At 37.2% G+C, this 26,931-nt stretch overlaps 1 protein-coding gene across 1 annotated transcript in view; it reads left to right on the top strand.

Moving 5' to 3' along the window:
- Positions 1–26,931, top strand: part of Slc2a13 (solute carrier family 2 member 13) — a 349,959-nt gene that overhangs the window by 51,952 nt on the left and 271,076 nt on the right. Inside the window, exons 2-3 of the mRNA XM_070038876.1 lie at positions 2,629–2,788; positions 18,673–18,881. Of these exons, the coding sequence (XP_069894977.1) occupies positions 2,629–2,788; positions 18,673–18,881 (369 nt within the window). The remainder of the gene's footprint in view (positions 1–2,628; positions 2,789–18,672; positions 18,882–26,931) is intronic.

The following is a 26,931-nucleotide window of genomic DNA, read 5'->3' as shown; positions in this document are numbered from 1 at the left end:
CATCCTATTGTATCTAATACTTATTCTGTGTATCTCATAAAATCTCATAAGATTATTATCTCTAAATATTGATAAACCTAAAGTGGCAAGAAATAATGGTGAACTTTAATAGTAGTTTTGCAATGAATTTTCCATATAAATATGTATTACTTAAATACAATGTGTTTATCCTTATGTTTACCAAAGAATTAACAAAACAAATAAATTGAATGATACTAAAAAAATCAGTGGAATTGGAAACTACTGTGACAACAAGAGAGATTTTTAGTGCCCAGAATAAATGCCAGGAAGCCTAAAACACTGAGTTGGGCTTCTCTGTCTCCATAAGAAGGAAATACTTGTATTATTCACACTGGCTGTTTTACTAGGCTTGGGTTTAGGGTAGAGTGTTTATCCAGCATGCCAAAAGCCCTAGGATGTACCTCCAACACTGCCAGAAACACAACCTGCACTGTAACTGAGAATGTGGAGCAGTAATATGCATTGTGTTTTGTGTGACAGCTGTCACCATCCCTTATGCTGAAAACAGAGCATCAGCTTTCTCAGTACTCTCCACTTTTTGGCATCATAAACTCAAGTTATTAAAAGCAATTCTATATGGCTCAGTTATGCATACTCTGGCTTCATCAAGTTAATTATTCATAGAATCAACATATTAAGACGCTTAAACTATTCATTTATTTTTATGCCAGTATTGGGCTTGTACTCAGGGCCTTCTGTTCAGCTGTCTTGCTCTCCACTGGCATTTTACCTCTTGAGCCACATCTCTAGTCTTGCTTTTTTTTGGGGGGGGGGGGCTGGTTAATTGGAAATGGACATTTACAAATTTTTCTGCCCAATTGAAAAGGGAGCTCAAGCTGACTTGGCCTTCTTAATAGCTGGGATTACAGAGGTAAACACCAGTGCCCAATTAAAAAGCTTTAAACTTTTATAAGTAACTGATTTTTTCCCACTGAAAATTTGGTGATTATTAGTTTCAGTCTGAAAAATTGGACGTTCTTAGGAGAGTAAGATAAGAGGTGGCTGTCAGGGCTGAGATTTTCTTTAGAAAATCATTTTGGATTGTCTTGAAGTTTTACATCATAGAACTTGAGTTTCTACAATACCTCAGTGAGCATCATGATCACTGCTTGGAAGATTTACATAAGACAGATGCAACCTACCTGTGTAGTTTTCTGATTAGTGGGTCAGAGTGCAGTGGTAACGCAAAGACATCTTTATCTTTTTGTCAGTTGTAGGGCTTGAACTGTGGGCCTAGGTTCTTTCCCTGAGCTGTTCAGCTCAAGGTAAGCACTCTACCACTTGAGCCACAGCTCCACTTCTGGTTTTTTAATTGGTTAATTGGAGGTGGTTAATTGGAAGTAAGAGTCTCATGGATTTACCTGCCTGGGATGGCTTTGGACTGTGATCCTCAGATCTCAGCCTCCTGAGTAGCTAGGATTACAGGCGTGAGCTACTAGCACCTGGCTTATTTTTATTTTTATTTTTTTAAAGTCCTGTGAGTGGTTCTGCTAGTCAGTGGAATTAGAACTACTGTGATAGATTATGTAATAGTAATTTTTAGTTGTTGTCTGCTTGCACTCAGGACCTTGAGCTCTTGTTGATCCTGCTTGTTCATGGCAGGTGCCTACCACTTAAGCCACTCATCCAGTCTTTTTGCTCTTTAGTTGGATATGGAATCTCACATGGACTTTTCTGTCTGAGCTGGCTTTGAACTGTGAGCCTCCTGAATACATAGGATTATACATGAACCACTATATACATGAACCACTAGCAACCTGGTAATTTTAAATGGGTAAAAAAAGAGAAGACAACATAAGCAAGTATATCTTAGCCATAAAACTGTTTATGTCTAAGATCATCAGAACTGTCTTTTCCTAAAGGTGCTGTCCAATGTAAGCTTTTCCTGAAATGTATATCTAGCCAATAGAGTAGGGTGACTTAATATGAATTAATAACCAAATTTATAAGTTTGATGAACTGCATGAGATGATGATTTTAAGTAGTATATATTTAGGGAAAATGTTTTATTCTCCCCATTATCTGATTGCATTTCCATATAGACTAAAAATATTTTAATAGTTAAACTCTCTCTAGAGATCAGTTTTATTTTCAGTCTTTAGAAATTATAAAGTTCATTTAGACATACTCAAGTTATCCTAGGTCTGTAGATTTATTATTGTTCTTGCTACTGGTACAGGGACTTGACTCAGGCACTCATGGTCTTGCTCAGCTTCTTGGCTCACAGGTAATGCTCCACCATTTGAGCCAAGTCTCCAAGTCTAACTTTTTTGCTGGTTAAGTCTCTCAGACTTTTCTGCACTGGCAGAAAAATTTGCTATCCTCTGATTTCACTCTCCTGAGTAGCTAGGATGACAGACATGAGTTATTGGTATCTGGATTGTTACACAAGACTTTTAAGTAATAGTACAGAAAACTAAACTCAGAGATTGGTTTTAATTTGTATTAGCTCCAGTGAATCACTAACAAAACCTTCAGGAATGTTGTTGTCTTAGTTTAGAGCAGAAAACCAAAGCCATGAATGAACCCCAGTATGTTGTATCTAGTATTTTGTTCATACTCAAGATGAATGAAAGTCTCATCTTTGCTTTCCTGTGTATTTTCCAGGTATTGCTTCCATGACTGTTCCAGTGTACATTGCGGAGGTTTCACCCCCCAATCTAAGAGGCCGGTTAGTTACCATCAATACCCTTTTCATCACAGGAGGGCAGTTCTTCGCAAGTGTTATTGATGGAGTCTTCAGCTATCTCCAGAAGGATGGATGGAGGTTTGTGAATAGTTCCTACTTTGAATTTATCTGATAAATCATGGTTTTGAGGCATAGGAAAGAAATTGAGAAATCATAGACAAAATGTAATTGGCTCTTTTGAATCATTATAGTTAACTTATAAGTAGATGGCATTCAACAAAAATTGAAAGGAGACAGGAAGCTGATATTTATTTTAATGATAGACAAGGAACCTACCATTAAGAACTGATATTTACAGTCTTTTAAAAGCATTTAGGTGACATTTCTCTCACTGTGTGTAATCTTTTGCAATATTTGTTTAAAAAGGAATGCAGTAATAAATATGCATGGAACTCTTGAATTACAGGAGTGATTGACAAGCTGTTTATGAACTACAGATATAGTGATATCCTTTTATTGGATTTAGGAAGGTACATTCTGATTTGTAAGAAACCTAGCTTTTGAAGATACAGATTCAATTACATAAAAAGACATATATGTAAATTTAAAACATAAAACTTATTCCTGGATTATTTGACTTGTTTTGAATCTGAATAAATGATAAAGATGGAATTAAAATATATTCAGACTGAATATTATAAAAGTAAATTAGCCTTAAGGTAAAGCTTAAAAGTAGAGATTTTGCTTTGTTTTGCTTTTTTTATTATTTAAAACAACAGGATTATAAAAGTATCCTAAGGAAAATTTTATTATAAGGAACACAAGTTTCTAATTTGTTTTCTTACCATTGTTCATTATAAAAAATACTTTTTTTCAGCATCTACTGTGTAAGTCCTGGTGAGAGATACTGAACAAGGAAGATTCAAGTCCTTATTGGCCTGGTATTTAGTGAAGTTAATCCTTAAAAGCTGAAGGAAGTGGGCTCCTTGTGATTGAGGTGGGGAAGAGGGGTGAATAGGGTATTTAACTTCTATATAAGCAGCATGGTAAACTGTGTGGCCTAGGATGAACTACTTAAACTACTAAAGAAGTTTTATTAGAAGTCATTTGAGAAAACTCCTTGAAGCCAATTAGGCCCTGCATTGTTAGGCACATTAAAAGACCACCATTGCTTCTTTCAGAAGCAGAAAATTTCCTTCATCTAGAGATGAAGGAAAGAGGAAGGTAGTAGCTATCAGTTGTTATTACCTGGTATTTTGAGTTTGTCTCAGAAACTAATGGGAATTCACTAAATCCACATGTCCTAAATCCAAATGTCTTTAAGACAACCTGTGCTATCAAATATACTAATGTAAATGTGTATTCAAACATATAGTGCTCAGTGCATAAGCTACATTTATCAATTTAGAATAGTAATTTAAATTTTTAAAAATCAGCTCTGTTATGAAACCTAGAAGGATGATATGTAAATTTATAAATGTGGTGTATAGGTATAGAAGGTCAAGGAGGCTTGTCTTGGGACAGGCATTAGATCTCTTCTCAGATACAGAGTCATAGATAGACCCTGATCTAAACCTTCTACAGTTGGCTCCTTAAAAATCATTTAGCTTCATTTTCTAAAGAAAATTAGCCCCAAATATACTTTGTATGTTTAATGTGAGAGCTAAATTAGTGTATATAAAATATTTAGCGCAGCATTTGACACAGAAAAACATTTCATGAACAGTCTGTTCTCATGAATGAGTCCAAGATGGATGGGTGCTACTATAGTTATGTTATAGGGGAAGTGGAAGGAAACTTAACTTTCTTTGGCCTTTCATTTCCTTATTGATAAGGATAAGAGTTGGAGATTATATAGAAGAGGATTGGAGAAGAAATACTAAATTTTGTCCAGTTGCTATAGGAAGTATAACAAAGCAAACACTAGAGACAAGTGAATTTTCTGGATGCTGTTGTCTTCCATTATTTATCATCCTTAGCAGTAAGTTTTCTCATCTGATTCCTAAGCCAACAATAATGTAGTTATAAGCCAATAAAGATTGAAGTGCTACCTTAATATTTATTTTAAACTGTAGAATGATCAGCATTTATAATTTGTTGATCATTATAGCAATAGCTAATTGGTTAGTGTGTGTGCGTGTGCATGTGCGTGTGCGTGTGCGTGTGTGTGTGTCCGGCCATGGGGCCTGAACTCTGGGGCCTGGGCACTGTCCTTCAGCTCTTCAGCTCAAGGCTAGTGCTCTACCACTTGAGCCACAGCACCACTTCCGGCTTTTTTCTTTTTGCTTATGTGGTGCTGAGGAATCGAACCCAGGGCCTCATTCATGCAAGGCAAGTGCTATACCACTGAGCCACCTTCCCAGCCCCCTAATTGGTTACTTTTGTGGCAACATGTTTCAAACTATGTAAAATATTGGTCTAAATAGTTCATATTTTGGTTATCTCAAAATGAGTTACCTTTGTGTTTCAAGTGGTTAAATATTTCAACAAAATGTATATCTTATTTTCATTTTTGACTTTTATTTCTTTAAAAGTCCAGGTAACTATTGGATTATGTTTTATACCTATACTCACATTATAGTGGTAAATTATTTCAGTTGGGTAGCAAATATTGTTTGATTCTAACTAAAATCTTGAGAGATTGGCAGAACTGCTTCATTCATATTTTTAGATTTAAAAACTCACACTCAGAGAAGTTAAAACATTTGTCTGAGTCCACTGTGTATGTGTTCAGGGACCATGGAGCCATGAGTGCTTCTGATTCAACTTGACAGAGTCAAGTCTTCTTTCTCAAAATCCAACCACTTCTTCCTTCTTGACCTTCTAAGAGTTTATAATATAAAAAACAGTTATTGATAACTACAAATGAAATTCATTGATAGAAATGCTTTTCATATTTGAGTGTTAGAAGATTGGAGTTTTGCTAGATGGGTCAAAGTTTCTTTTTCACTGTTTGGATATCATAGGGAAAAACTGTTTTCCATTGAACAGATAGATATTTAAACTACCTTTATATATAAAATTTCGGAATCAGTGAGGGAAAAGTCAGAAAGAATTTAACAGAGGGAAGAATCATAGAAGCTTAAGCAGTTGACTGTGATCATAGGGGAGTTTGATGGGGGCAGCTGAGAAGTGGATATGGATATAGTTGATCACAGAAATCATCCAGTCCTACTTGAGCTTTACTTCAATTGCTGGTTATTGAAGTTAAAATGGGCTGAACTTTTATTTTTATTAGATTTCAAAAATTTTTAAATTTCCTCTCTTATTTTATCGGGGACACATTCATCATTTATTAATATATTTAGTCTCCATGTGTTTGAATATTTTCTGTAGTATCTTTTGCTGTTGAGTTCCAGTAAAATTCTATTATGGTCTGATAGAATACAGAGTTATTTCAGTTTTCATGCATTTGCCAAGATTTCTTTATGTGCATATTCTAGAATATGTTTTATTTTGGAGAAAGTTCCATGGACTTTGGAGAATAATGTGTATTGTATGGCTACTAGATGAATTACTTTGTAGAAATTTGTTAAATTCATTTGTCTATGGTATCATTTAGTTCTGAGGTTTCTTTGGTGATTTTTTGTTTGGAAGATCTACCTATTGGTGAGAGTGGGGTATTGAAAGTGCCTGCTGTTAATGTGCAGGGTTCTATCATTGTGTAAGCCTAGAAGTGTTTGCTTAATGAACCTGGATATTCATTATTTTGTGTGTATATGTGTTAAGAACTGTAATTTTCTCTTCATAAATTCTTCTCTTTACTAATATGAGATGCCTTTGTTTCTTCCTACTGATCTTAGTTTAAAGTCTGTTTTTTTTTCACATGTCTATCTCTGCCTGCTTTCGGAGTCCATTTACTTGTAATATTTTACTCCATTCTTTCATCCTAAGCTTACATTGTTCTTTGTCAGTGAGATGTGTCTTTATAGGTAACAGATAATTGAGTATTGCTTTTAAATTCAGATTATTATCCATCTTTTGATTGCAGAGTTAAGATCATTAACCTTTAAGGCTAATACTAAAAACATGTAATATTTCCTCTCATTTTATTGTTTTTATGCTAGTTGCTCTATTTTCTTATTTTTGAAGTAAAATAATTTTTTTAAAGAAACCAGCTTCACTTTTTGGTAAAAGAATTGATATGACCGCATTTCATAATTTAAAATTTAAGAGGCAATATCATTAAGATGCTTTCTAGATACTATTTAAAAGGGAAGTTTATTTGTAAATACATTTATATTGAAGAAATCATCTGTATATTTAGTGTTAATCAGTAATACTTGGATTTGTATGAAATATTAGAAGATGATGCTATTCCTATCTTAAAATTTATGTTGTGACCAATTTAAGACAGTGATTTGGATAACATATATACTCATTGGTGGTTAACAGCCTAATTATATATAAATATATTTTAATGCCAAAGATTTATCATTGTACTGATACAGCACTAGTTATAATAAAGATATTTTAGTGTAATGGAAGAACAGGCTCAGACTTAGTTTCATAGCAGATGAATTAGTCTCCATTTTATGACTTTTTTTTTTGTTGGAAGACTGTTACTTCCTCAGTCTCATTGCATATTATGGTTCTGTTTAAGTGGTTTATATCTTTTTGGTTCAGGTTATGCAGCTTTTATGTCTCTAGAAATTTATCCATTTCTTTTTTTTAATTTAATTTTTATTTTTTGTGAACATACTGTACAGAGGGGTTACAGTTACATGGGCAAGATAATGAGTACATTTCTTATCAAGCATTGCAGCCTCCTCCTTTGTTTACCCTTCACATCCCTTCCCAGCTTCCCCCTGCCCCCCACCCCCCCACTCTCCCATTTCCCTCCCTCTCCCCCCCCACCACACCAAAGTTGTAAAGTTCGTTTTTGACATGATGACTTGTACTTCTCATAGTTGCATCGGGTCCACCTGTATCCTTAAACGACTTGTTTTTCCCCATCTCATCCACAAATTATACTGACATCAAATATAGTGAAAGCAGGGGTTGTACTGTGGGGGAGGGACATACAAAGCTACAAAGAAAATAATCTTATAAATGAGTTAGAAACAAATGCATGAAAGAAAAAAAACATTTAAATATTTATCTAAGGTTCATTTTCCTAACATCACATTATCTGATCTTTCCTTCTTGACTCATACATATACTAGATATTGCAAATAAGGGAAATCATGGGACCTTTGTTTCTTTGGGCTTGGCTTACTTCACTTAATATAATTTTTTTCCAAGCCTTTCCATTTCCTAACAAATGGGAAAATGTCATTCTTTCTGATGGAGGCATAAAATTTATCCATTTCTACTGGATTTTCCAACTTATTTGTCCAATCTAATATTCTTATGTAGCTAATGGCTCATGAGTGGTACAGTGTTGTTATAAGGATTAAATGAGCTAACAGGTTGAAAATACTTAAAAAGGGTTAACTAGGGTTTTTTTTTTCCAGAAATATTTAGGTTTAGGCTTTATATTTTATATTTGAGAATGGCAACAAAACCCTACTTTTTCCAGGTAAAATATAAATACAGTTTGGTAATAACAGATAAGTTGGTCTGACTATCTTCTTTGATGATGACAATAATAAATTATATACAGAAAATTAAAAAAAGAACACACAACTACTAAGGGATGGAGTATAGAGGATAGAGGACGTGTAGGGTAGTGAAAGTACTGGTATGATACTTTAACAATAGGTATATTATTATACAAGTGTCCAAACTCATGCACTTCATAAGCCCAAGGAAGAACCTTAATATAAGAACTGCGGAAAGCCAGGCTTTGGTGGTTCACGCCTATAATCCTAGCTATTCAGGAGGCTGAGAACTGAGGATCTGGCTTGAAACCAGCCTGCGCAGGAAAGTCTGTGAGACTCTTATTTCTGATAAACTACTAAGAAAGCCAGAAGTGCCTCTGCGGCTCAAGTGGTTGAGGGCTCACCTTGAGCAAAAGAAGCTCAGAGACAATGCCCAGGCCCAGAGTTCAAGCCCTACAACTGACCAAAAAAACCCAACAAAAAACCCACACAAACAAACCCAAACCAAAAAGAACCCTGGATAATTCATAGGTTATGAATAATATCTATGAGGAAGACATTGATATATGCAGACAAGAGTGTGTGTATGGAAAATCTCTCCTTTCACATCAATTTCAAGTTGAAAATAGAAGAGAAATTGGAAACAGTAAATGGAATCACACATTTGTGAAGTGGTACATCTTATCTCTGGTTAGCCTGATAAATGAAACATGCATGCTTTTTTTTTTTTTTTTTTTTTTGGGTCCGGTCATGGGGCCTGAACTCTGGGCCTGGGCGCTGTCCCTCAGCTCTTCAGCTCAAGGCTAGCACTCTACCACTTGAGCCACAGCGCCACTTCCGGCTTTTTCTTTTTGCTTATGTGGTGCTGAGGAATCGAACCCAGGGCCTCTGGCATGCAAGGCATGTGCTCTACCACTGAGCCACCTTCCCAGCCCCAACATGCATGCTTTTATCTTTAGAACAACCAGTAGAAAAGAAAGAACTAAGAAACCATCATGAGAACATTGACAGTAGTTGGCTAAACTGAATAAATTTTAAAAAGTAAAAACAGGGGGTTAGATAATAGATGGCACAAATAGAAAGAATTAAAAATGGTATACTTATAACCTAGTTATAGTAACAATTATAGTAAGTATAAAAAATTAGCATTATATGCCAGACATATGCTCAGGTCTTCCTTATCTAAAAGTTACATGCTTTTAAAAAATATGTAATTTTATTGTTATTAAGGTGTTGTACAGAGGGGTAAATGTTTCAGAAGTCAGGTAATGAATACATTTCTTTTTGGACAATATCACACTTAAAAGGTAAATGTCTTAATGCTATAAGTAAATTGAAAGTTAAATGAGGAGACTATACAAAATTAAATGTAAAAAGTGGGCATGTTGATATTAATACTCTTTCATACAAGTGGGCTTCAAGAGAAGCAGTATTATCAGGGATAAAGAGCAAGCTCATCAGAAATAACAATGATGTACTGGAGGCATGGCTTAAGTGGTAGAACACCAGCTGTGAGTTAGAAAGCTGAAAGCCCAAGTTCCTCAGTTTAAGCCCCAGGATTATCACACATACACAGAAATACTAATGATAGTGAAAATGTGTAATTTATATAATAGGAGAGCTTCAAAGCAGAGAAAGCAAAAACGGAATAGATGATAGTTACTTGACAGTGTCAGTGTACTTAATTTTGCAGTACTGTACACTTAAAAAATGGCTAAAATGGTAAATTTTATTTTTCTCATTACAATGGAAAATTAGCCAAATTAAGAAGAAAGTCCAAGTTTATATCAGACATTCTCTCTCTTACCATGGACTGGTCCTAATATAAATATTAATAAAGTCCTTAATTAAAAAGTGAAATATCAAAAATGTGTCTATTGACCACAGGAGAATTAAATTATAAGTTGATAATAAAATAGTGAGGAAATCCCTGAGTATTTGGTAATTAAAACAGCATGCTCTAAACACCCTGTAGTATAAAGAAACATCATAAGGGAAGTTGAAACATAGTGTGCCAAAGTTTACAAACTGCAGCTGAAATAAATGAATATATGTAGCTTTAAGTAATTATATTTGAGAAAAGGAAAGGCTTAAAGTCATAATCTTAGCTTTATGTGAAGAAGCAAGAAAAATGTTTCTCAGGCCATTTTCTTATTTTAATTACTATCTGTTAAAATTGAGTTTTGAGGCTCAAATTAAAATTTAAAAACACACTGTCAACTAAATTATTGTAACTAAATTCATGTTTGGTGACCATTTACATAAATTTTTCTTACTGATATATAAATCAGTAAGAATGGTGAAATAAAAATGAAGGTCTTTATTTTTATTCTATTTGTGTGTGTATGTGTGCTGGTACTGGGGCTTTAACTCTGTGTCTCCTGTTCAACCTTGGCTTTTTCACTCAAGACTGGTACTCTTTTTTTTTGGGGGGGGAGGGTACGGTCATGGGGCCTGAACTCTGGGCCTGGGCGTTGTCCCTCAGCTCTTCAGCTCAAGGCTAGCACTCTACCACTTGAGCCACAGCGCCACTTCCAGCTTTTGGTTTTTCTGCTTATGTGGTACTGAGGAATTGAACCCAGGGCCTCATGCGTGCAAGGCAAGCACTCTACCACTGAGCCACCTTCCCAGCCCAAGACTGGTACTCTTATCAGTTGAGCCATACCTTCACTTTCTGGCTTTCTGCTGGTTAATTGGACCTAAGAATCACTCAAATATGTTTGCCCAAGCTGGCTTCAAACCAGGATCTTCAGATTTCAGCCTCCTGAGTAGCTAGGGTTATAGGCCTGAACACCAGCACCATTTATATGGCTATCACTTAAATATATGAGAAGCATTAGAAAACTCAAAATGAAAATCCACAGGAAAATTGAACATTGTAGATCTGAAAGAATGTGGTTTAAATGGGGTTTGGTTTATGTCTCTTCTATTTCTTATTGAAAAGTTCTAGAATCAGGGTTATTTTTAAATCTCTGGGTAAGTTTATTTATCATCTCTGTGATCAGCATAGCTCTTGACCTTTAATTCAGGAGACAGCCAAAAACTGGCTTAGACAGATCATAAGGAATTCAGACAACCTCCATTTTGATTACTTCTAAGAATCTACTGATATTCATTTTTATTTTAGGTGAACAAAAACAAGTTTAGAGCTAAAACTTTATTATTTGTAAAAGCATGCCAAATTGAAATTATAGAGACGAACGGGAAGCTCATTAGTAGTGTGTACTTAATATGCATGCGGCCATGTTCAGTCTCCAGTACCAAACAATGAACTCCCAAATCCCAACAAAAAGCTCACAAAAATCTGCAGTGTTATTGAAAGTTAAGCATAGTCTTACTATTTGTGAGATTCTTCTAATTTATTTAAGCTCTTCAGAATGGGCTAACATGGACATACTTTGTTAACCAAAAACAAATGGATATAAATGAACAACTTTGAAGACAGAGCATGGAAAACAAACAACTGGAGGTACAAATACAATTTATGGCTTAATCGTCCTCATTTGATTATAATACAGGAGTGGATATTGTTGATAATAATATTGTAAAAACTTGATTATACTTAAGAGATTGTCAGTGAGCATAAGCTTTAGGGTTTCCAAAAATATCCACTTTTTCTGTGACTAGCACAATAAGAGGTGGAGATTTTGTTTAGAAAAATACAAAGTAATGGTTGAACTGTGTTTTCATCAACTATGGGCTAGTAGATCATTGGACAAATGGCCATGGTGTCTGAAAACGTTTTCAGTGTCTTCAATAAAACTGTTCCCTCCTCTTAGTAGAATTTAGCTCCTCCAGAGCTATAGAAACAGTTGAACTTCAATACCTTATTGTAATAAAGTTCCCTTAGCCATGGTATTTTTCTATTGAACCCTGCCATCCCATTTTCCATGGTCATTGGCAACTTTTTTTTTATATACCATTGAGGAAATTAAGGAGGGAAATAAACAGGGAGAAGAGAACTACATACTACGTGAAAACAGAATATAGCATTTTATTCCTGGGCAGTTTCCTTTGGAAGACATGAGGCTGGGGGAAGTCTGTATGAGACAGAAGTTGAAAAATGAAGTGTAACCAGGAGCCAGTGGCACATGCCTATAATCTTAACTACTCAGGAGGCTAAGAGCTGATGGTTGTGGTTCAAAGCCAGACCAGACAGGAAAGTCTGAGACTCTTACCTCCAGTTAACTACCAAAGAACTGCAAGTGTAGGTCAAGTGGTAGAGTGTAAGCCTTGAATGAAAAGGCCTAGCAGGAACACAAGGCTCAGAGTTAGAGCCCCCAAACCAGTATAAAAATACCACCAGCACCACCACCACCAACAAACAAAACTAGAGAAAAATGAACTATGAATAAAAGCAACTTTTTATTATGTCTGTCATGCAAAATTTTAAAAAATATTTAAGATTACCTCTTAAAGTCAAGCTTTTTACTCCTCATGATCTTTTAAAATATCTATTACTTGCCTATACTTTTCCCCACTTGGGGAGTTTATCTGTGAATGTTAAAGAAAAACAAAAAGTATAGTTTAGTACAATGTTCAAAATAAACAGTAAAAGTTTACCATTAAGAGTGAGATGTCACAATTTTAACTAATAGCTACATTAATGCTTGTAGGAGAGGTCTGGCTTAGTAAGGACAGGAGTTGAAGGAATAATAATGATACTCTTTTGGCTACTGGATGTCTGCAGCTGATTGCAGTAGCCCAGCACAGTGTGTGGTGTTGTGTCCTGCGCTATGCTGAGCACAGTTGGGTCATAGGTTCTGCTAACTCCTTTGTACTGCTTCAGTGTTGATGGGACAAACAGGAGCATGGAATACTTTCAGAAAGAACCTCTGAATTCTTTAAACATGAAGTCAAGATGAATGAATACCTCTTTTATGAATTCAGAATTAGTTACTAAATAGTCATTGAGCATTTCTTGTGGCTTGGCTTATGATACACATTTTTTTTTATAGGAGCCAGACTACCTGGATTTGAATTGTAGTTCTACCACATACCATGCATCTTCTTTTTACCTCATTTCTTTTTCTATAAAATGAGAGTAAGAATGGTCTACAAGTCTTAGGGCCATTGTGAACAGGTATCTGATGTAAAGATAATGTGACTTGTTAGCTGTCACCCTGGATATGATGTCATATGCTAGCTGATATGCTTTTTTTTTAGGTGGGTTTTCATGTATTTGAAATATAAATTTTATTTTTCTGGAACTACTAAGTTGTAAGTAACAGCTGATTGTGTTACCAGTTCAGAGAATGGGGATAGTTACCATGTACTTCATGATTGGGTAGCTGCTAACCATGAAGACACTTCTTGTAGCAAGTTACATAGTTGGAGCAACATGCTTTATTTTGCAGGTCAGGACTCTTTTTCTCTGCCAGGGGCCATTTGAATATAACATTTGTGGACCACACAAAATAATTCAGGCAGGTATCAATGAGTGGGCAGCCCAGAAGAAGCACATAGGTGTCTCCTGTCATACATGAAATGATTTCATTGGACTTATAATGCCCATGGGCTCAAAGTTCCTACTTCTGCCATGCAAATTTTTAGTGAAGGGCCTATTTGATTTTTCCTGAGGAACCTGGGTATTCCTTACCAGTAGCAGTAGAGTAGCAGTAGCAGGAACAGATCTGCTCAGCTGAGCTACCATGAGAAGGTCTGAGACCCAGAGTTGCTGGATCTCTGTTTCACAAAGCAATAGTTCTTAGTACTGTGAAGTAGGCTTGCCTGAAGTGAGACTGGCATTCTTCTTTGCTGGACTAAACCACACCATTTGAAAGTGTTGCTCCCTGTTGGAAGGCCTGCTCCTTAGTTCACTGCTATTCAGGCAGTGAGCATGCTAGTTGTACCTTTAACTTCAAGGTTAGTGACGGACATAAAAATGTATCTTGCAGTGAGTGATTATGATGCTAAGGATATTCTAAAGATTTTTAGAACCTTTGGAAACCTGACTTTTTATTTCATGTTTTTTTCCCCTTGTGGCAGGCTGCTTTCCCTTGTCGGCCTGGTATGTTGTCTTGCTGACAGAACATAAATGTCTTTTTCTTTAAGGTGTGGCCCTTGGGAGTTGTCTGTTTTTACCCCCCTGGGTGTTTTTAAACATCTGTGGTTCTTGGCCCCAAGAGCACATTAGCACCACCTGGAGAGGTTTTAATAAAATAGAATTCCTGGGCCTGGAGCCCAGACTTAATCACAATTCTGGGAGAGGGTAGACCTGGACACTGGTGTGTTTATAAGCCCCCTTGATGATTCTCCTGTGGAGCAAGGGTTTAGAATCCTTATCTTAGCTTATAATAAGGAGATTTCCTATAACAGAAGGGGCTGCTGCTGTAGTTTAATCACAATACTCTTTATCTGGTTCCTGATTTCCTTGGGTTTGAAGACTGTTATCTCTCAGTACTGCTCAGTTCAGTTTATATCAGTCTGCTCCTTTGGAATCTCATGTTAGTTTTTCCTCAGTACTACAACAAAACAGCCTCTGATTTATACTTCATGTTTCCCAGTCTGAACATCAAAAGGAAAGAAATATGTTGAGCAACATGACAAGAATTTTCTTGTTAACATACCCTGACCTGAAGTATTAGTTAGCTTTCAGTTACTGTAAGAAACTCAAAAAGATAAATGGTTGAGTCTTGAGCAGGTGGCTCCCTCCTGTAATCCTAGTCCTCAGGAGGATATGGTTCAAGACCAGTCTAGGCAGGAAAGCTCTTGTGACTCTTATGTACAATTAAACAGCAAAAAAGCCAGAAGTGGAGATGTAGTTCAAGTGATGGAGCAACTAGCCTTGAGCAAGAAACCTAAGAGACAGTTCATGCCCAAGTACACACGCACCCAGGGGAAGGGAGAGAAAGTGAGGGAGAAATGGTTTATTTTAGTTCCCAGCTTTGAATGTTTCAGTCCATTATCAATTGGCTTGTTGAGTCAGACATAATGGCAAAAACTGTGGCAGAGGAGTCTGCTCATCATATAGCAGTTGTAAAGCAAAGAAAGATAAGGAGGAGTCTGTTTGCAACATCCTCTCTGCCAACACTCCTCCTCCCCCATGACATAGCTTCCTCTCACTAGACTCTACCTCTTAAATGTATAGCAGCTACCTGTCAGTGGCACGATAGGCTGATAATCAAGTCTAGCATTCATAAGCCCTGGGTTTGCTTTCCTAGCACTATGAAAAGAAAGAAAATCCCAACAAACAAAAGCATAGGCTAATATGTATATTTGAGTTTTTTCTTGTTTTTGTTCCCCTATGAAAAAATATAAAAATATTGATTTTTTTGGATTTAATAGTAGCAAAGTACAATGTATGGTCTGAGCATATGTGGACCTGTATTCATTTAAATCACTCTGCAGCTCTTTAATCTTTAATTTTCTTGAAGGAAGGACATGGGAGTTGTAGAAAAATGAAACATGGAAGTTTCCATCTTTAGGGTTTTCTTTTTTTCTTAATTCTATTCCATTTAGTGTTTCCTTTTAAGTAATGGGCAATATAGGATAATCATTTCCTTTTTATTCTTTATTCTATGTGTGTGTTTGTGAGTGTGTGTGTGAGAGAAAGAGAGGGAGAGAGGGGAGAGAGACAGAGAGAGCGAGAGAGTGAGAGAGCCAGCCAGCCAGACAGAGACAGACAGACAGACAGACAGACAGAGAGAAAGACTGGTGAATGAAACCTAAAATCTTACTCATGCTAGGCTGATGTTCAGCTAGTTTTCTTTCTGTTGTTTTTCTTTCCTTCCTTCCCTTTCCTTCCTTACTTTTCTTTCCTTGTTTTCCTTCCTTTCTGTCTTTCTTGAAGTATTAGGACCCTGTGCTCTTGCATGAACTTGCTTACTGAGCTACACTGCCAGTTTAGCATTTTGGAAATGGAGTTTTACAGACTTTTCTGCCTGTGCTGGTATTGAATCTAGGTCTTCGCCTCCTAAGTAGCAAGGATTACAGGCCTGAGCCACTGGCCTCCAGTTCTCAATGTGTGTGTGTGTGTGTGTGTGTGTGTGTGTGTGTGTGTGTGTGTGTGTGTGTGTGTGTGTGTGTGTGTGTGTGTGTGTGTGTGTGTGTGTGTGTGTGTGTGTGTGTGTGTGTGTGTGTGTGTGTGTGTGTGTGTGTCTGGCCTCCAGCTCTCAAGTGTGTATGTGTGTGAGAGTCAGTCATCGGGCTTGAACTCTGGGCCTGAACGCTGTCCCTCAGTTTTTTAGCTCAAGGCTAGTGCTCTATCACTTGAGCCCCTGTACCACTTCTGGTTTTCAGAGTGGTTTATTGGAGATAAGAGTCTCACAGATTTTCCTGCTTGGGCTGGCTTTGAACCTTGATCCTCAGATCTCAGCCTCCTGAGTAGCTAGGATTACAGGCGTGAGCCACCGCTGGTGGGCTCTCAAGTTTTTTAAGAGAGAACATAATTTTTATTTATAGCAGTACAACACTCATTTGCATAATAGCTTTGGTCATGTAGTTAATAAAGGAAAGGAGAGGAGAAGAGGCCAGAGAGATGTAGTTTTTTGAGCTGACCTCACAGGTTATCATCTAGAGACTTTCCCAGAGGATGTCTGATTTTTGTCTATAGTAGTTTGGCTGAAAGGAATTTCCATGCAAACAGGTTTGCAGACCTAACTAATGCAAAAGAGTTGTTGCATTAATCACAATAATTTTCTCTGTAGCTAATATATAAAGTTTAAATACAGACCTGCTTTAATATCACTTCTTAAAACATTTACTAAGGACCTACTCTATAACAGGTACTTTAGTAGGCCCAGTGCTGGTTAGTCAGATAGGTGCATAATTTGTTATAATACAATATAAATTGAGGTTGAGAAGTACAATTAAATTGACTTTAAAAAACTGAATTCTTAAACCTTGAACGAAAAAGCTCAGGAACAGGACCCAGACCCTGAGTTCAAGCACCAGGACTAGCACAAAACAAACCAAAACAACAACCTGACTTCTGTGTGAGCACAGGATTTATTTTGACTCACAATTTCGGAAGTATTAGGCCGTGCTCTGTTGGTCTGTTTCTTAGAGATTATGGTATGATAGTTATTATGGCAGGCGCATATTGTGGAGGAAATGGTTATGCATATTGAATGGCCATCAGGAGAAAGGGACTGGGATCCCAGTGTCTCCAGGGCATATACCCAGTGACCTAACTTCCTTCTATCAGGCCTCACTTCCTAGAGGTCTATCACTTCCCAATAGTGTCATAGGCTGGCAATGAAGGCCTTTACAGGATACTTATCTCAACCATAGCAACCCTATGTTGAGTGTGTGTGTATGTATGTGTGCCAGTCCTGGGCTTGAGCTCTTGGCTTGGGCACCGTGAGCTTTTGTGCTCAAGACTAGCATTCTGGGCTGGGAAGGTGGCTCAGTGGTAGAACACTTGCCTTGCATGCATGAGGCCCTGGATTCGATTCTTCAGTACCACATAAGCAAAATGAAAAAAGCTGGAAGTGACGCTGTGGCTCAAGTGGTAGAGCATTAGCCTTGAGCTGAAGAGCCGAGGGCCAGTACCCAGGCCCAGAGTTCAGGCCCCACAACCGGACCGCCCCTGCCAAAAAAACCCAAAGACTAGCATTCTTTTACTTTGAGCCACACATCCATTTCCAGAATTTTGATAGTTAATTGGAGATAAGGATCTCACAAACACAGGTATTTCTTTAAACTATGATCCTCAGATCTCAGCTTCCTGAGTAGTTAGGCTAATAGGTGTGAGCCGCCAGTGCCTGGCTGAGAATAATTTTAAATTTCAATCATTTATGAGCTGGGGCAGAGGGCTTGCCTAGTGTGTGTGAGGTACCGATTTTTATTAGCAGGGTGGGGCAGGAGGAAGACAATTCACCCATCCATCCATCTTCCTCTGTGAACTGAAGCAGAATCCATCTACTGTGACCTGTAGAATCTACTAGGATTTTGTGTCTGATTAATTCTTTGGTATAAAATGATTCATGATGATCAGCTTTTTAAAAATAAAAGTAGAAGCTCTGTTTAGAAAATAATTCACAAACCATATATACCACTTAAAATATACAGCTAACTTATTTTAATAGATTCACAGAAATTGATCCATGTATATATTGGGATACAGTGTTTTCCCATCTTTCAGCCATTTTGTTGCTTAGAGATAAAAGTCTCATGGATTTTTCTCTTCTGGATGACTTTAAACAACTAATCCTCAAATCTCAGCCTCCTGAGTAGCTAGGATTACAGGCATGAGCCAATGGTACCCAGCACATTGTTGTTTTTTATGTCTTTGTTTCAGAATATGTATTTATAATTGTGACTTTTGCCTATTTTATGGTAATTTATATGAGAGGACTATTAGATTTTTCTCATTTTTTGATTTTTAGTTCAGTATGAAAATACCTATTTTGAGGTATGTGTGCATATAATATACGGCAAAAAGAAACATTATATATTGTTGTGATCAACATAAACACAAAAATGTGTGGTAAAGATTGACCGAGTGCTTACATGAGTGTGAATTTCTTGTTCCAGGTATATGTTGGGACTTGCAGCAATTCCTGCAGTTATACAGTTCTTTGGCTTTCTGTTTTTGCCTGAAAGTCCTCGGTGGCTAATTCAGAAAGGACAGACACAGAAGGCCCGTAGAATATTGTCTCAGATGCGTGGTAACCAGACCATCGATGAGGAATATGACAGCATCAAAAACAACATTGAAGAAGAAGAGAAGGAGGTTGGCTCAGGTATGTGGATATTTGAACTTAACAGGAAGTTAAAAAACCTATAGTGGGTTTATTTAAAAGTTCTATTTTTTAGTATTACTTGATATAACTAAAGAATATATAATAGTTTTATGTATATGACCAAACTACAATGAATAACTTTTAGTAAAGGCAAAGCACTCTTATAATGCTACTATATGGTACTATTTCATGTAATTACTATTTTCATATTTTTACTATCTTTCACTTTTTGTAAACTAGATATACTTGGCATAGTTGTCATCTTTTGTGCATTTTTTGAATATATAATATATGTAAATTGCTTAGGTATAAAAATATATTCACATTATCGACCTTTCAGCTTAATTTCAAAGGTCATTCTGTGAGCTATTGTCAGAATACAGAACCTCAATAACAATACAGAGTGCCTTGTTTTCATGTTTGCATTGATTTCCATACTGATTGTTATAAAGAATATGGACTACTTCATGTTCTAGATAAAGAAAAGGAAATTTCTATTTAATATGTGAGAATTTATTTTCAGAGAATATACTGTGTAATAATTTATAGCAAATTCTCAGGCAGTGTTTATAATCTTTTTTTTTTTTGCTGGTCGTGGGGCCTGAACTCTGGGCCTGGGCACTGTCCCTCAGCTCTTCAGCTCAAGGTTAGCGCCCTACCACTTGAGCCACAGCACCACTTCCGGCTTTTTCTGCTTATGTGGTGCTGAGGAATCGAACCCAGGGCCTCATGCATGTGAGACAAGCACTCTACCACTGAGCCACCTTCCCAGCCCAGTGTTTATAATCTTGACAGTCTGATTTATAAAATAAATTTGCAGGATGTAAATATGAATAAAGGTAGAAAATTTTAAAACATTTTTAAACAATGAGTTAGTTTACATTTTCCAAATTTCTATTTTAACTGCCTGGATCTTCCTTTTGTCTCTACATTAACTGACAGCTCAGATGGAGATGCTGATTATATATTTTTTATTCTTGAGGACATGCTAAACAAACATACCCCTATTAAAAATACATGATGTGTCAAACACAGGTGTTAGGTATGACTAGTCATTTGCTCTTACTACAGTGGACTTGAATGTTGTCTTCTTCCATGGATAGAATGCACACTGCTGAAGCAGATCCTTGTTTTGCAGGGTTAGTGCTAGTTACTAAGAGGCTCAGATGGGAAGATCTCTTGAGAACAGGAGTTCAGAACCAGCCTGAGAAACATAGTGAGATATCTCCCATGTTTGCTACATACAACTTGACTTAACTTTATGGGATTCAGGCACCACAGTAGCCTGATGGTATTACTTTATTGCACACACCAAAGTCCTAACTGTGAGTCTTTTATACATGAAGGTCATTTTGGATACTTTTCAATATCTGCTATGTGGCTAGCAGGGTCAGCTTTTCTTTCTTCCTTTTTTTTTTTTTTTTTTTTTAATATGCTTTTTTTAAATATGCTTTTTTTTTTAATATGCTTTTTTTTAATATGCTTAAACGTGGGTCCTAGGTGCTGCACCTTAGCTTTTTTTTTTTTTTCCAGTGCTGATGTTGTACTCCTTGAGCCAAAGCTCTACTTCTGGATTTATTTTTTTGTTGGTTAATTGGTGGTAGGAGTCTCATGAACTTTCCTGCTTGGGCTGACTTTGAACCATGATCCTTACTCTCAGCTTCCTGTGTAGTTGGATTATAGACACCTTTCTCAGAAGCAGCTTTTACAGATGGCCAACTTACTTCAAGCACAAGAAGAATTTTGCTTTTCAAAATAATTGACTCACTTGAACAGTCTATTATTTCTAATAGTATTTTTAAAAATTATTTAAATTACAAATAACGTTTTGCCCTATCTAAATTCCTATCTTTGATAGCTCAGTGGAGTGTTTTGTTTTGTTTTTGTTGTTGTTGTTGTGTGGCTTGAACTTAGGGCCTGGGTATTGTCCCTGGGCTTTTGTGCTCAAGGCTAGTGCTCTACCACTTTGAGCCACAGCTCCACGTCCAGTTTTCTAGTGGTTAATTGAAGATAAGAGTCTTCTGGCTTTTCTACCTGGGCTGGCTTCAAACTGCATTTCTCAAATCTCATCCTCCTGAGTAGCTAGGGTTAAAGGCTTAAGCCACCTGAGCCCTACTTAAGTGTGTATTTTGTAGTGCTCCATGTGCTAATTATATATGAGTGGAAAACTTTGAATTTCACAGTTTTGAAAAAATTCTAAATGTTATTTAGAATTTGTTTTTATTAATTTATGTGAGATAAAGACAATTTGATTTACTTTTTTAAAAGGCCTATTTAGAGGTAATGGATATCACTGATCTTTTCTACAGAGCATTAGCATGTAGCGTCATTTCATACCCTTAAGAAACATCTGGTTGGTCTAGCCATGCTTTTATTGACAGGGCACTGATTGAGTTTCATGGCTACTGGGAATATATAACTAAATAGACTTTGTAAAAATTTGAATCTCATAAGATGGCAGTTCTTTTTGCTTTTGTTTTTATCAGAAGTCTCAGGGCACTATTTCTTGGGAATAGATAATATATAACCCTATTTATCATTATTGCTTTATTATATACACATTTGGATAGTTGGTTGATTTTGAGATGGGGTCTTTCTATATAGCCCTCAGTAATATTGAATTCTCTATGTAGCCCAAGTTGGCCTGGAATTCTCTATATATCCAGATAGTGTTGAGCTCTAGCTCCTCCTTTATTAGCCTCATCACTGCTGGGATCATAGTTGTATGTCATCATATACTTGGTTTGGACAGGTTCTTAAAAATACTATAATCTTATTTATTTAAATTTTATTATGAAAAAAATTTATTATGAAGTAGTTGTACAAAAAGGTTACAATTTCATAAGTCAGGTCATGAGGACAATGCATCTTGATCAGTGTCACCCTTTCTATCATTCTTTCCATTTTTCCCACCACTATTTCACCCATAATTTAGGCCATTTTTTTCCTTTGGTGCCAGTACTAAGACTTGAACTCAGGGCTTGAGCGCTATCCCTGAGCTTTTTGCTCTAGGCCAGTGACCTATCACTTGGGCCACAGCCCCACTTTTGGCTTTTTGGTGATTAATTGGAGTTAAGAGTCTCAGACTTTCCGGCACAGGATCCTGAGATCTCAGCCTCCTGAGTAGCAAGGGGCAGGTGTGAGCCACCAGCACCTGGCTTCAGTCTTGTTTTAGGATTAAGAAATATGTTTAGTACATTTAGTGACAGTTATTTGAAGGCTGAGATTGGAAGATCTTTTTTTAAATTTTTATTTTGGTTTTTTATTGCCCACCACTCTGTCATGTGCATTTCTCAGCTTGATTGACATGAACTGAGAGTTTTAGGTCATCTCTTGGGCAATCAGTTGGACAGCGTATGAAAGTAGGGCTGTCCATTATCACTAGAGATGAATCTTAATCTGTTAATTTTCTGGGCATGAGAAGATGAGAGTCTTTATCAGGAGCTTTATTGTTATTATTATTGTTAGTTTATTATTTCAGAAACAATAATTGTCTTTAACCAGGATAATAAAATCAACCAATTAGAAGTAGGGTTTTTCTGAAGACATCTTGGGGAAATACCTAGGAATGAGAGTTGTGGGCTCATACACTTTATGCTGGCTTGCTTGATCATACTAAATCAACTTAATTTCATGGTAGAAAATAAGAAGTGAATTGCTGGTTTGACCTGAAAGGAAAGCAAAGCTGCCACCAGCCAGGCATCAGTGGCTCACGCCTGTAATCCTAGCTACTCAGTAGGCTGAGATCTGAGGATTGGGGTTCAAACCCAGCCCAGGCAGGAAAGTCCATGAGGACCTTATCTCCAGTTAACCACCAGAAAACTGAAAGTGGCACTGTGGCTCAAGTGGTAGATTACTTGAAGAGCTCAAGAACAGTGCCCAGGCCCTACAACTGACCAAAAACGCCCCCCCCCCCCCCCCACCAAACCAGAAACAAAAAAAAAGCTGCCATGGCCCTGTTATGGACACAGTTTCCCCAGATCCCTGCCATAGGAGCCATTTCAGCAGACTTTAGGAAAGGCCACACATGAAGTGCCACACCTGCCACCTACTTCTCTGCTCTACACAGTTTTTTGTTTTTGTTTCTGTTTTGGTGCTAGTCCTTGGGTTGAAACTCAGGGCTGTCCCTGAGCTTTTTTTTTTTTTTTTTGGTCAGTCATGGAGCTGTGGCTGATCTTGTTTTGAAGGCTAGTGCTCTGTCACTTGAGCCCCACAGCTCTACCTCCAGCCTTCTCAGTGATTAGAGATAAGAGTCTCATGGACTTTCCCAGGCTGGCTTCAAACCTTGATCCTCAGATCTGGGCCTTTTGGTTAGCTAGGATTACAGGGGTGAGCCATCGGTGCCTGGCTGCACTGGGGTTTTAAAACAGAATCAGAGGAGGAAAATATGACGAATAGCAATGTGTGTGACACTTGCAGAAGGCAAAGGGAAAGGAGACAAGAGGGTGGTTGTCAGGGTAATACACAATAGGACAGGGAGGGAGGCAGACATGGCAGATGTAGACAGACTGCAGACCTTGGGACAGTAGGGGAGTACCTTTTATAATCCTGTATTATGTGTTAAAATCTTGGGGCAGAGGATGTTTATGAGTTACCTGCCATGTTAAAAAATAGGTATATTAATAGGTAATTAATTTTTTTTTACAGGAAGAATACTAGCTAGAAAGTTTGCTTTGCCTTTTGGTTCCTTAGAAGCTTAATGTAAATACTAGTATATTTACCTACACATGCATGCACACAATATATTTGTTTACTTATACATATAGACACACTATTTTTTTGCAGTGCTAGGGATGGAATCCAAGGCCTCATTTATGCTAGGCAAGCGTTGTATCACTAAGCCACACCCTTCCAATCCTCAAATCTTAATAGTTAGGCATTTATGAGAAGTAGCATGCCAGAGGCTTGTTGAAATTAAACCTCGTCCTAATTTTTGCTAGGTACTGCTTCAGAAATATTCAACCCAGCAAGATTTTTACATTGTGCAATTTTATCAGCTAATGAACTCATTAAACCAGGCAAATGTTGGCTCTGTTTTGCCTTTGATGAAGCGCTTAGTCCCTAGCCTACAAAGGAAGAGTGTGATAGGAAGGGGAATTTATTCAGGATCTTTCCATGAATTCATTTAAGAACATGATTTGCTTTACCTTCAGCTCTTCAGGGGTCATGTTTATCATATACAGGAGCGGAAGGCTGTATCTCTTTTATTTTTTCCTGTAGTAATTTTGCAATTAGGTCATCAAGTCTTCTCATAAGTCATTTTCTTTTTCATTTTGCTTGTGGCCATTTCAGCAAATCCTGTTTTGCAGACTGGTCAGAGAGGGCAAGTATTTATCATATTTTGATGGGAATTTTTCTGTAGTTTCTTGAGATATCCAATTCTGAGTAATGACATTGCAATTGAATGCTCATTGTGGTTGACATCTGTTGCCTTGAGAGGAAAGCAGTCCTTTCTTCCACTGTTTCTTATGGGTTGCTTTTATTTTGTTCATGTGGAAGGAAGTACAGTGTCATCTGACCCAAAGCAATGCATATCTGTCATTTACTAGATGAACTTCAACTTGCTGTTGACAAATCATTTCTTGACAAGCTGACCCATAATTTTCTGAATATTAGCAAGGAAAACATTTCTATAATAGAGAGGTTATTGCAAAATTCCAGCAGTTTTCTCAGTGGGAGGTTGTTACACATACATGATTGACTCAGAAGGTCAAATAGAATGGTGTTCATTCTCTGTGTGTGTGTGTTCATTCATGTACGTGTGTGCGTGAGTGCGCCCACACATATATGCCAGTACTGGGGCTTGAACTCAAGGCCTAGTATTCTTACTTGGCTTATTCATAGAATGCTGATGCTCTATCACTTAAACCACACCTACACTTTTGGAATTTTACTGGTAAACTGGAGATGAAAGTCTCATGGATTTGTCTGTCCGGGCACAAATCTTGGCTTCCTTCAAAGCTATGATCATAGGAGTGGGCCACCAGGATGCTTTAATCTGTTAGTCTTAGTTCTGTTAAATAATAATGTAATGGCAGAGTGTCAGTTGCTCACACCCTGTTCCTGTAATTCTAGCTACTCAGGAGGCTGAGATCTGAGGATCTCAGTTCAAAGCCAGCCTGGGCAGGAAAATCCAATTAACCACCAGAAAACCAGAAGTGGCACTGTGGCTCAAGTGGTAGAATGCTCACTTTGAGTTGAAGAGCTCAGGGACAGAGCTCAGGCCCCAAGTTTGAGCCCCACGACCAATCCTCTCCACCCCACCCCAAAAAAACCCACACAAACAAACAAAACCAATATACTAAAGCAATATATACTCTATTCAGTTTGTAGTAAAGCTTTCCTGTTTTTCATAACACATGATGACTTATTTAAAATCAACAATTTCATCCAATATGGTTTTAAATAAAGGTTGCCATCGATTTTCTAAATCCCCAAGAGCGATTTAAAAAATCTTAAGCAGAATTGGAATAGTTCTTTGGTTTTTACATTAAAGTGTCATTGACTTCTATTACATGGAGCTGAAGAACAGCACAGAGATTTTCCATTTGGTGGTCTCATGGGAGAATGGAATGTTTTTCAGATTATTGGTAGGCTTTCAAACCATTTTTTCTTGTCTTATTAAGTACATAGGCAGTACTTTGAGGGTGTATATTTCTATTTTCTTAGATGTTCTTAAACTTGAGTCTGATAAAAATCCGTGCTAAAAGAACTTTGGTTATGTCAAAGATTTTTTTTCTCCCCAACTCACTGTGAGGTTCAGACTTTCAGTGCTCTGTATTTAATACAAGCAAATAATGGGAGAGGCATAAAAATATCCAAAAGATAGATATTTCACAAAGAATCCTTAATTCCTGAGTTGTTGCTTCAGGGTAGTTCATTCCCAGCATAACACAAGATCCATTATTCAGTACAGGTAATAAATAGTCTTTGTAAATAAAACCAAGATCTGGTGATTTTTTTTTCCTCAAGATAACACAAATAGCTTTGCCCTTTAAAGGTTATCTAGTCTTCAAAGAAGGTTAGAGGAACATTCTGAAACAAACTTAATTTTTTCCCCCACTGTCCAGGGAAAGGGACCTGAGTCTGTCTTTGGTGTTGGGACAGTTCTGTTGATGCACCTGACAATGAGCTATGCCATGTCCTATGTGAAGAAACTTGACATGTCATATCTTCTCAAATATTTCTCATAAATCCTCAAAACTGACTCATGCCTAAAATCTTAGCAACTGGGGAGACTATAATCTGAGGATCACAGTTCAAGGTCATCCAGTACCAACAAATCTCAGAGACTCTTATCTCCAAGTACAGGTGTGGCTGAAGTGGTTGAGTGCCAGCATTGAGCAAAAAAAGCCAAGCTGGAACATGAGGCCTTTAGTTCAAACCCCTATATTAGTGCACATTCATGGACATACACAGGAGCATGTGTATACATGTACATGCATGCACATACACACAATTTCCCAACCTTCTCACTTTTCACTCATATTTTAAATTAAGTTGTTTTTCAGAGATAGTCAAATAGCATTCATTTTCTTCCTCTTCTTATTCTCCTTGCACTCCCTCTAAGCTGTCTAAGCTATCTTTTTAACCTGTACCTTAGGAGAACCTTACTGTAGATCCTGTTTCAGTTAACTTACTAACACCTACATTTTGTAGGTTAAATGTTGTAGACTTTTGTTAGGAGGTATGTACTTGCCCAGTTAATCAAGAGAAAACTCTGGGTCTCATGAAGCTAGAATTATAATCAGTTTTTGTATTGGTGGCTTATATTTAAAGTGCTTCCTTGAAAATAAAAGGTATGACTACACATCTTTCTAGATAAACTGAACCTTCAAAATTCTGTCCTTTGAGGTAGATGCAGATGACTCATGGTAATCCTAACTACTCAAGAGGCTGCAATGTGAGGATCATGATTTGAAGCCAGCGTGGGCAGGAGAGTTATAAGAATCCAGTCAAACACCCCTTCCACACCTCCTTATAAAAAGCCCAAACTGGAGCTGTGGCTTAAATGGTAGAGTATTAGCCTTGAGCAAAAAAAGCTCTCAGA

This window comes from Dipodomys merriami, unplaced genomic scaffold (assembly GCF_024711535.1).
Source record: "Dipodomys merriami isolate MVZ:Mamm:240054 unplaced genomic scaffold, mDipMer1.0.p SCAF_10, whole genome shotgun sequence".
Taxonomy (NCBI): Eukaryota; Metazoa; Chordata; class Mammalia; order Rodentia; family Heteromyidae; genus Dipodomys; species Dipodomys merriami.
This window is presented reverse-complemented; position numbering and strand designations above follow the sequence as displayed.